The 11,250-nt window shown below is 46.5% G+C and overlaps 5 protein-coding genes across 5 annotated transcripts; 3 read left to right on the top strand and 2 right to left on the bottom strand.

Moving 5' to 3' along the window:
* Positions 1-1,530: 1,530 nt before the first annotated feature.
* On the top strand, positions 1,531-2,025 carry N7446_013208 (uncharacterized protein; the record flags this gene model as incomplete). Its single annotated transcript, XM_058521949.1, has 2 exons — positions 1,531-1,588; positions 1,628-2,025. 2 exons carry the CDS (start codon positions 1,531-1,533, stop codon positions 2,023-2,025), a joined length of 456 nt encoding a protein of 151 aa, XP_058365426.1.
* A 2,014-nt stretch (positions 2,026-4,039) lies between these two features.
* Positions 4,040-5,774, top strand: N7446_013207 (uncharacterized protein; the record flags this gene model as incomplete). The annotated part of the gene is made up of 4 exons (XM_058521948.1): positions 4,040-4,132; positions 4,209-4,382; positions 4,439-4,631; positions 4,699-5,774. The coding sequence occupies 4 exons, from the start codon at positions 4,040-4,042 to the stop codon at positions 5,772-5,774; spliced, it is 1,536 nt and encodes a 511-aa protein (XP_058365425.1).
* Positions 5,775-6,367: 593 nt separating this feature from the next.
* N7446_013206 (NAD-dependent epimerase/dehydratase) lies at positions 6,368-6,694 on the bottom strand (the record flags this gene model as incomplete). Its single annotated transcript, XM_058521947.1, has 1 exon — positions 6,368-6,694. One exon carries the CDS (start codon positions 6,692-6,694, stop codon positions 6,368-6,370), a length of 327 nt encoding a protein of 108 aa, XP_058365424.1.
* A 745-nt stretch (positions 6,695-7,439) lies between these two features.
* On the bottom strand, positions 7,440-8,343 carry N7446_013205 (uncharacterized protein; the record flags this gene model as incomplete). Its single annotated transcript, XM_058521946.1, has 3 exons — positions 7,440-7,642; positions 7,702-7,819; positions 7,891-8,343. 3 exons carry the CDS (start codon positions 8,341-8,343, stop codon positions 7,440-7,442), a joined length of 774 nt encoding a protein of 257 aa, XP_058365423.1.
* A 1,583-nt stretch (positions 8,344-9,926) lies between these two features.
* N7446_013204 (uncharacterized protein) lies at positions 9,927-11,216 on the top strand (the record flags this gene model as incomplete). Its single annotated transcript, XM_058521945.1, has 6 exons — positions 9,927-9,969; positions 10,028-10,233; positions 10,312-10,462; positions 10,565-10,729; positions 10,797-10,949; positions 11,008-11,216. 6 exons carry the CDS (start codon positions 9,927-9,929, stop codon positions 11,214-11,216), a joined length of 927 nt encoding a protein of 308 aa, XP_058365422.1.
* Between the last annotated feature and the right edge of the window lie 34 nt (positions 11,217-11,250).

Below are 11,250 nucleotides of genomic sequence, written 5' to 3'. Positions count from 1 at the left end.
GTCATTTTCTGCTCTCTGATCAGAAGCTCACCATATTGTCTGTGCTTCCAAGGTTGTATACTCTGCCTAGCAGTGAAACTGCATGTCCTGGAACGATTGTGTTGGTTCTTTGTCATTAGATTGCTTTCACTGCCGATTTCATATGCTCTTTGTTTCTCTCACGGCTTTCTACATCATCCACTCATTTGCATACCTAAAGCGAGGTTGGAAGAATTCGGCTGCGAATGGCATTAGCCGTGCATCTGTATACCGTTTGTAAAGTTCTACCCGTTCACAATATTTGAATAAGCTGGTCGTAATCGTATTCCCCTATGTATATTCTAATGAACGATCAGTTGTGTAGCTACAAAATTCACTTTTTAAGTACTTTGTATATTCATCTGCTTTGGGTTCTAAATGAAGTGTGATACATGTATATCCAAAGGCTCCCCATAACGCGCTATTAACGTTAGCTATTTAATCCGAACAGTTGAAAATTTTAGATATTTATGGGCCACAACAACCACAGTCGAGAGCAAGTGCTTCGTGGGCGTTCGTTGATGTCTCAACTCACTCTAGTCACATTATTTTATTCACTTTGCTCTCTGCCTTTTCCAAGTTCGCAGTTCCTCCGCTTATCACAATTTGCAGCATTTAAATTTATATTTTGCCGCTTCCATCGATATGAAGTTCGAAAACTCGCTCCACGATCCTTTATCAAACGGGCATCGGAACATAACCAGTTAAAGGAGTGTCGATAGTCTATTGCCGTGACAAAAATCGAAGTTCACCCTGCCATAGAGAGGACGACACAGATGAAGAAAATCAGGACAAAGACCCTGCTGAGGAGCATCCGAGGTATGAGAAAGACAAAAGTTTGCTCTGGCAGAGCCAGAGAAAGAAGGGTGGATTCCAGACTATTAGCTGCCCCCCGGGCAAATTCAGCTTCGTGTCTTCCGTAATCGAGGCCATTTAATGGGCTTCTATCGCAATCCTCGTCCGAGTCCCAGCAACACTTGACCTATGGACGCTAAAAAAAATCACCATCTTTGCTTGGGAAAATCGAATTTTGGATGAGTTGCTGGAGGAAGTGCAGGCAGCATATTTCACACGCAAGGGCAATCGAGTAGCAATTTATCGCGGCCTGAAGCTCCACGCTAGACACTGGTCACCAGCCAACGAAGCAGCAAGGGAGATTGCTGATGTGGATTAAGCACGAACGAGGCTCGGACAGTGGACAGCTTGCCACCGGCAAGACCCCCGTGACCTTTGTTCCAGATTAAAGTGATCGTAATCCGATCCTAAAAGGTAACTCGGCAAATGTTATATCCAGGCATGACCTCATTGCAAAAAGGCTCTTTCAGGTAAGGGCCTCCCAGCTTCAGTGCATTCTGCCTGGGAGAAATCGGGATGCAAACCAGCCCTGTGCCAAGTAGCCCACGCTTGAGAAGAAGCTTGACCAAGTGAAAATCGATTCAGAAAGGAACAGGTAATTCCCATTGTGACAGGCTTTTCATCAGGGCCAAGCACTCTAATCATCAAATAAAGGGCATGAAGCTCACCGGCAAGATGGAGAACGAGAGGATTTACGTGACAAAAGTAAAGTACAGTAGGCTTGACGGTCTTTCTGTCTAACAAAAATCCTTAGATGAGGTGGATCTCAATGCCTCCAACCCAGGGGTCACCGTAACAGTCGACGCGTCCGTCAGGTCAGATGAGAAACGACTGAGCCTCGCATACACCAGCCCATTGCAGGCGGGCAAAGAGTGGGCAGATGGAGTACTGGGGAGAAACGGCCCCCCGCATGGCACGCCCGACTTGATCTTCAAATGTGCTGCGTTGGGGAAATGGAAGAGTAGCAAGAAGGCCGATCACCCCAACATGCTCACCGTCACCTTGAGCAAGAAGAACCCATGGACTGTGAGGGAAACGAGCCAAACGCTCCCATGGTCGGCGTTTAATACATCTTCGCACTGGCAAGACTACAAGGGCCTCATACTGAAGTTGGATATCGGTATTGAGATGGCATCCTGGACTATTTATTGACGAGCAATCTGCTGTTTCCCGGCAAGGAAACTTTTATCGCGGGTGCGCCTGCGGCGGATTCAACAAAGAGCCATGGCCTGGGGGTAACCCAGGGATGTGATTCCTGCGGGGTAAGTCGCGGATCACCTATAGATGGTCAAGCATAGCCATCAACTCATCTAAAGCTGCTTCTGCTACTACTTTGAGCGTAGAGCATATCAAATGCGTCATTGGCCGACATGACTAGGAGTAATGTCCTTTTGGAATGAAATGCACGAGATGTGGAGGTATTGAGGGATTTCCGGGTTTTTGCAATGGTGATATGGCTTGTAGTGATAACGAAATTCTTCAGCGCATGAGATGCATTATTTCCCTTATACAACAATTGCACTCCAGGTAATTTGAACAAAAAACCGCATGCGCAACATCGCTACGAACCTTGCATAATTTTAACTAGGTCAACATTTTTAGTACGAGCGAAAATTCTACCGGGGAAGGAGATATGTTGACAAACCTCAGCCAAGCTCCTCGTTCAAGCATTCCTTGCTTTACCAAAAGCCACAAGAAGCTTGAGATTATTCGCTACACTGAAAAATTTGAAGTGCAATGGTGGATTGAGGAGATCCAGTAGTCAGTAATCCATGTCCTCTTACGTTGATTCGAACTATGAGACTATTGGCATTTACCAAGGACGAACGAAGGTCAAGAGGAAGTATATTTCACTATGTGTAGTGAATCCATGAAGTGTTGTCAGTCATCTCTAGATCTCTGCTTTTATTTATCAAGATATCAACAGATGTATTGTTTTTACATTAAACATTCTGATAACATAATTTATTTAGATGTGTTTATCTATTTCAAGCGTTTTTCCTGTAATCTCTGTGATGAATCTTATATCATTCCATTTTCCTCTTCTTTAGACAATCCTTTTACATGCTTGGATTTAAGCCCACGCCAGTTTCACAGAATCAGCAGGCGAGCACGTGCCTCGTGAAGAGGGATTACAAACACCCTTGGATTGAGTTCTGTACGAACCCAACACCCAGTCTTATCGAGTCTGGTGCATGTCAAAACCAAGAATCTGTGTTCTTCATCCAAGTGGAGTAGAAAGTGCTGCTGGTGCCAAAGGCCAGCCTCTAACTCTTCCTTTCAAGTTCATGATTCCAGTGTTGTGTCACGTCGAATTTGTATTGCTCCATTCAGCTGCCCAATGACCAACCTAATAAGAGAGCAACTTAAGGCTGCGGGTCATGAATCTCAATATCCAATCCATTAGTCTTAAATATATCCACGAAAAGTAAAAAGCGAAACCGAAAAGGATCCTTCCTGCATCGATAAAATTTGCTGTAGTAGCTTCAAGCGCATGGTTCGCTGTCGTGGATTACAAGAATATATATTTTTGTGGGGTAAGGTGGGGAGCCATTAGAGTTGATCCTTACCGCGAGTGTGGGATTAGTGCTCCTTTGAACCCACATAGAGAATGGCCGGGACGTGATCCAGCCTCGGGTCTTTTCAAGCTGATGGTCGTGTCTTGGGCATGGCCAAAGCTTATTTCCTTCCTAAAGTTTTGAGCGAATAATTAACTACTTTGTGGGGTCGACAATTCTCGCGTTTCTCGGTTTTGCTTCCAATGAAATTTGATGGGTGCGCCACTCAGCCCATAATGGCCGGTCCAGAACCGAACCCTGAAGGCTTCCCCATGGGGTACTTACCAGAGTTTCGGTAGGTTTGGCATTCTCGAGGGTCTTGGCCCAGGAAAAGACCAATAACCGATCCCGCTCATCCATCGAAGCGGCATCAAGCGACAACGATTTCGTGGGTTGATCTTTCTTTGACTTCCTACCGATATCTCTTGGCAGCAAACAGCGTCCGTCAAATATACTGCAGATGTTACCACTATGGATGCCTTTAAAGTCGGACTCACAACCGTGGCAATTCCTGGCAACCTTGACAGAGGCGAGATTCCGTATCTACGACACTTTTCCACCAGTTACTCTACATACGAGAGAGCAGGAATCATAACTACTTGACCACCATGAAGAATCGTATGGATGCAGGGTGGTTCTATTCTGGAGCCCAGATTCGCCGTTATCTGGCAACTCGAATCTCCAGTCTGCGACCCCCAAAGGTAATTAGACTTGTCCCGAGCGAAGAAAGGGTATTCTTCTCAAGCAACTTCTGACCTGCTGATGATCACAAAACAGACAAAACTCAGAAATCCGTATCTCATCCTGTGTGACTTGTCACGCCACCAGTGGCTCATGTTCCTGTCTGGATTTCTCGGCTGGATTTGGGATGCTTTCGACTTCTTTAGTGTGACTATGACCGTAACAGAGCTTGCTACTGCATTTGGTGTCTCAACGTCGGCTGTTACTTGGGTAAGAGCACTGAGATACTTGTTCATGTTGTTCTTACTGACAAGCTTGGGCGCTAGGGTATCGCGGTTACCTTGATGCTTCGATCTGTTGGCGCCCTTTTATTTGGTTTTATGGCAGACCATTACGGAAGGAAATATGTCACGATATTCAACTTGTTCCTATTCATTATCCTGGAGCTTGCAACGGGTTTCTGCAATACCCTTGGTCAATTCATTGGTGTCCGCGCTCTATATGGCATCGCAATGGGAGGTGAGATGAACTTGACATTTGTATCTCGGTTTTGAGCGTGTTTAGCACATGAACTAACAGCATTCAGGTCTCTTTGGACCAGCAGCTGCTACAGCACTTGAGGATCTGCCTCATGATGCTCGAGGCCTGCTTTCCGGCCTCTTCGAGCAGGGGTACGGAATCGGCTACATGCTTGCTGCTGCCTTCTACCGTGCCCTCGTCCCAACGACTCCCCATGGCTGGAGAAGCTTGTTTTGGTTTGGCGCTGCGCCGCCTGTTCTCATTATTGCATTCAGATGGGCATTGCCGGAGACAAACAGCTTTAAAGTGATGAAAGCCCAGCGACGTGCTGCAGGGGGAGAGTCTAACAAGGTCACGTTGAAAGAATCCTTGAAAGTTACCGGAAAGACATGTTATCAGAACTGGGTCCTCCTGGTCTACATGACATTTCTGATGGCGTTCTTCAGCTTCTGCTCTCATGGAAGCCAAGACTTCTACCCAACCTTTCTCAAAACTCAGGCCAACATGTCTGCGACAAACACTTCCCTGGTTACGATCATCGGGCAGCTAGGTGCTCTTACCGGTGGTATAACCGTTGGTTACATTAGCACCTTTTTCGGGAACCGCCTAACAATTATCTGCGTCTCCTTACTAGGTGCAGCAGCAGTACCGGGTTTCGTTTTGCCAAGAGGCATGAACATAATGGCGGGTGCATTCTTTCAGCAACTACTCGTTGGCGGCGCCTGGGGCCCAATCCCGGTACATCTGGTCGAGCTTTCACCACCAGCAATTAAATCCTTAAGTGTCGGCCTAACAGCTCAGCTTGGCAACCTGGCTTCGGCTGGCTCTTCGACAATCCAGGCAACAATAGCCAAACGATTCCCGTTACCTCCAACGAAGTCATATGCGCACCGCTATGACTATGGCCTTGTGATTCTAATCTTTCTGGAAATTGCTTGGGCATGCATCTTTCTGACAGCTCTGCTCGGACCGGAAATGTCGCAAGAAGAGAGAGCAGCTGAGGCTGAAGCTACCGCATATCACGAATCATTGCGTGCCGCAGAAGTCGATCTCGAACAGGTCCAAATTAAGAAAACGGTTGACGCGGGAGAAGGTGAGCTCGATGATATTAAGGGAGCCACCGAGCACAGAGAGGTCGAATGATTACAGATGGGAACTTCTCAGCCCATGACAAGGCAATAGGCGTTAGCGTGTCGTAGACTTCGGGTGCCGCTTCTGATTTAGCCTCGTTGTTGCGCGGGGACCAAACCAGCCAGTATATAGCGTTGTCATGCAGCTCCCACGTGGATGGTATATTTTTGAAAACATGTTTTTTACTCTTTCTGTTCTAAGGACTCGACAAGTTAAGCAGGTCTACGACCTCTGCCTACTTCAACCTACAGCATGCTGACCTAGCTCCCTATTTTGGGAAGCATAACCCGGGCCTATATCAGTTTGGTGTGATAAACGCCTAATGGGCGACAAAGTAGGAAAAGACTATGAAAATATAGCAATTGAGCATACCCGGATTTTCCTTCTACAGGTCATTATTACCATCTCACTAACGGAAATATCCTCCTTGCACATTGCATATTTGCATCTTGCTTTTATGAAGAGAATATCATTTAGTATTGGCAATATTGTAGGGTTAAAAACACACGCAGTGTTTTCAATTGCAGTGAGCACCATACTCAGTTGTTGCGCGCATAGATACACAGAATTAAAGCTCACTTAACATCACGGGGCTTGGGCAAGATTCAGCTGCCTTCCAGCACCTTGTAAGTTTTGATCCAGGTAATATAAGTATCATCATACGGTGTCCAGACGTATCGCCTGGCTTTCCCAACCGAAAGTAGAGTCGACCAAGCTCTTCCCGTACCCCAGCGGAGATGTCCCCAAGCCACCCAGTCAAAGACTTCTTCCTTGCCTCCCCATTTTCTGACAATACTTTGCGAGGCTTCCCGCTTATCCTTGGCCCATTCAGCAACATCAAACTCATTAATCAGTTCTTTCTCCGTTCCTTTCATCTTGGCAAAGGTGGGCCCCGGCGCCTGAATAGCTAAAGTCAGCACGGTGGTTTTCATTTGTGGATTAGGAAGGGAAAGGGGGCAGCCATTACTCTTATGTCAAGCAAGGAAGCTATTCCCTTCGGTTTAGTCACAAGCAAGTAGCTCTGGTAGTAAGGGAGTGGTTCTATTAAGTCGGAAATTGCTCGCATGTTGAAGTAACTCTCTTGGAAGCATCAAGAATTTACGAAATTTTACGCTTACTTAGAGTAACACAACCAGGCCCGACCCATCTGAGCGCCGCGTATGACTTGGCCTCGTCCCGTCCACATTCGCCCTAACGCTTCGGCTACTCCGTTGTAAGACCTCCTCCAGATGACATTCAAGAAACTTGTTCAACAAGTGACTTAAATCTGTTCAATAGCCACAAAATTAAGACTCGTCAAACATTGATTACGCGCCACGAGTCCTAGCTTCTACTGCGTTCAGTATGTGGGCAACAGAGCCCACATATGAGACTGCTTTCGTACCACACCGTTGAGCTACACTTCTCTTGATTTTTGGTCCAGGCGCTACACTTAACGGGTTGATGTGCTGTTTCGTGCGCCGGCGAAACTATGTTGACTTCTTGTATGCCCATTTCAGTAGATACTCGCCTACATTCAAGATATTGGTGAGTATAAAAAGGGCAGCAGGCTCCACGTTATCAACGATAGTATACCCAATTCCCAAATGAAACTGAGGCGAGATATCAATTACATTGTTGACTGTACCAATGCGATTCCCTAGATCAAAGGCGTGGCGCATAATCGAACCAGCTTAATCACAAATACTTGCGGAACCAGGATACCGCTTGATAAAATGCCTGCTCTTTCGCCCATTTCTGATGAGTATCTGTCAGATCAGCCCGCAATGCGAATCCATGTTTGACACCTCCAAACAAATTCAATTGCCAGGCACCTTGGCTGTTGGCTAGAATCTCCTCGGATTCGTGACGGAGAGAGGTGGTGAAAATGTGGTCATGTTCTAATGTCAAAATGGGTTAGCCAGGGTGATGGCTACTTTGTAAAGATGATAGATCCTACCAGCAGCGGCAATAGAAATCGGGCCAGAGATACCAGCCAACTCCTCTTTTGTTACAAAGGAAGGATGCGCGTGGTAACCTACATCCAACCCACTTGGCTTTAAGAAACGACAGACATACTATCAAGAATGAGACTAGTCAGCTAGGGATAGTACAACGCACAAGTAAGCTGGGATGACAAATAACATACCTTCGCGCCAAAGCAGTATCCTGCGCCGGCGATTCTCTTTAGGGCAAGTTCTTGCCTTAGATAGTGAATAATTGATGCAACAACGGGGTCGATCTGAGCAGTGGTATGCTGTGAGATCCAGCTCTGCTGGTCAAATGTGCCGGTGCGAACAGCATCGAAGGTAGCAGCATCACCACTGAAGAGGTCTGGAACTACCGCCAAGTATCCCTCGGCCGCAAATGCATCGGCCAGCAGCTGAGTATTTTCGTACAGACCAAAGATGTCAGTCAGGATGAGAACAGCCTTATCATCATCACCTTTGTGACCAGGCTCTGGATAGCTGAAATAAGCATTGAACTGATGAATTGTGGATGTTGAGCCTGGCAAAAGATTGATCTGCTTGGTTTCTCCCTGGGGCTGACCTTCGTATCTGAAGCCTTGCTGACAACAGACATCAGGTCCACTAGACGCCATGTCTTTCGATATGGCTGGGTTGAGCAAGAGAGACAGGAAAAAGGTCGGGTTTACGGCCGGGCCATCAACTTATTCTGGTGCACTGTTGGATTGATGGAGTTGGCTCGCTACCAACCAAGCGGAGGTATCAATCGTAGTTACCCTGACACGGTCCACTTTAAGCGAATGTACTTTGAGCTTATGGAGAAAAATTAAGAACACAAAATAAGAAGGTACACTGCAAGTTTTCACTTCCCACAAAATCAGGGAGGGCGGAGTTCGTGGGGTATGACCCGTATCCCACAGCTGCCCTGAACCTCCAGCCCTGACAACCTGCAGCATCGGCATAATCGATCCGTGCTAGCCGTGAGGTGCGGAGATATCGGGACTCTCCACGAAACAGCAATTTCTTTTCGGGCCATATTTTGCCTCCTTCCAATTAGTTCCTATATTGCTAAAGACAGTATAACAGGGTAGACCGTTAGGGCCTCCTCATCGATAAAAGTAAAGTGGCAAAGTTGGCCCTAACTTAGAAACGAAGTATTCCATACTTCTTCTGGTAACGCATAGAACTGAGAACGATTTCATTTGCCACCACCTCAAGACAGGCCTTGTGCTTAGTATCAACGCTGTTGCAAGGCCAGCACCCCCAGCCGCAACACCATGATCTACGCTGATTGAGATGGCACAGACAGGGTACTATTTCCCACGCTCACATACATGTAAACTTCATTGGTTAATATATTGCAAGATGATTAATGATGCTTACTGCATTTTGGAGATTTCCTAACTTACATGGATCTGGAGATTGTATTTATTCAAATAGGCCCTGAATTTTTCGAACTTGGAGCCTTCAAACTACATTGATAACCACAGGAGGATCCATTGTCAAACCGGTCAGTGTTTAATAATCGTCTGTTAATGGATGCTGGAGCTTACACTGGCGCTACCTCGCTCTAATACAAGTCCACATAATAACTTCTCAAGTTCCACTCGAGAGATAACTCTTCCTTGGCAAAAACGGTTTCTTGAGATATTTCGTCAATCAGAGGTCCTGGGGCCCCGAAGACGACCAATCAGCGAGCCCCACGAAACCGTCGGTCGGTGGGCTGGCAACCACTGTCGGCAGGCCTGAGAGCACTCCCGCATAGCAGCATATATTTAGAGCGAGCTACACCGGGCAAATAAATACATCATCATCATCATCATCATCATCATAATAATAATTACTTCTCAAATTTCAATTAAATACTAGAAAGATGGCTTCACATTAAGAAGATAACATTAGATTGAGCAGACAGCTATGCCCCACATAAATACATAAGAACATATTCTCTAACGCTGGACGGTCCCTGGAGCGGTCTCTGTAATTCTATTGGGAAGTACTGGAAAACCCCCACATACACTGGAAAAATCCCAGGGCTCCTTTGTAGCTGTCCCACAAAGAAGAAAAAAAGGTGGAAAAAGCCGGATATGTAAGCATAGAGTTACAGCAGAAGAGGCAAACTTAGTATTTAATTGACAGGTGAATCCTTTCCTTTCCAGTTAATACCAAACGCTATTTTACCAAGAAGTGCCTACATTTTTTTTATCTAGCTGAGACAATGGTCAAGCTTGTTCTAATTACTGGTGCCACTGGCACACAAGGTGAGACTGGAAATTATTTCCCTTATACTTTGGACAAAATTGACCGACAGAACCTTAGGCGGTTCTATTGCCAAGTTACTCCTACAATATCCGGAAGAGTATGAAGTGCGTTGCCTGACTCGAACTCCTACATCCGAAAAGGCACAGGCTCTCGCAAAATTGGGCGCCCATCTGGTCCAAGGGAACTTGACGGTACCTTCCACTCTGGAAGCCGCAATGGCTGGAGTGTGGGGTGTCTGGGGGGTGACAGACTTCTACGATACGGTACGTGACAACTCTTGTGTCTACTACCCGCAACGCTGCGTAGAAGGGAGCGGGGGATTATGCTGACGGTTCTTGTAGGATGTCGCGGATGATCCGATGAGCGAAGAGCAGCAGGGTAACAACCTTGTCCAGGCCGCAGCCAAGGCCGGTGTGCAATGTTTCTTGTGGAGTTCATTGCCAAGCTCAGCGGAAATCTCGAAGGGCAAATTTGTGACTCGCTTGTATGAAGGTAAGAGGCATACTATTTAACACATCTTCTTTACACTCGGCCTAGTGCATTGGAGGCATGCGAAGATAGGCATATTGTTGGCTTATGACTGACTGGAGATAGGGAAACACTCCGTTGATGCAATTATCCGGGAGCACAACCTGCCTGGTGCTTTTATCCTTACTGGTAACTTTTATGAGAACATGATCCTTCGAAAATATGTTTCCTATGACAAGGAACAGGACTTGATTCTGATGAAGCGTCCTGTAATTACAGCTGATGCTGAACGTATGCCCCCTCTTCCCATTGCGTCATTTGGGAAATTGAACTAACACAAAGACCTCTTCCAACTTAGTCGTAACACTCTATGTGGAAAAGGATCTGGCAGGTGTCTGCAAGGCTGTTTGGGATTTGTGGGACGCAAGAAAAGATGAGCTGAACCATAAACATCTTCTTGCTGGAGGTGCTCGTGAAACACCTGGCGACATTGCCAAAGTTCTTGCAAAATGTGGGTAATCCCCTGTCATGACAAAAGAAAGGGTCCAGATGGTTAACCCTAGAAACAGTATCTGGTAAAGAGGTGAAATATAGCACCCTTCCCACTACTGGGTGGAAAGAACGGGATATCATGCTTGACTTATACAACGCCGTTGGAATGTACCCTGGACTGCAGATTCCCACTCCCGAGGTGATCAATCTGGGAATTAAGTTGCACACAGCGGAGGACTACATTAGGGATAGGCTGTTACCGCATCTAGGCTTAGATGAGGTTTAGATAGCGGCCCTGTGACAATATCCTGTCAGCCAGC

Source organism: Penicillium canescens, assembly GCF_028828765.1.
Source record: "Penicillium canescens strain IBT 15451 chromosome Unknown utg000011l_segment0_segment0, whole genome shotgun sequence".
NCBI lineage: Eukaryota > Fungi > Ascomycota > Eurotiomycetes > Eurotiales > Aspergillaceae > Penicillium > Penicillium canescens.
Note: the sequence above shows the minus strand (reverse complement) of the source record. Positions and strands in the feature narration are given on the sequence as shown.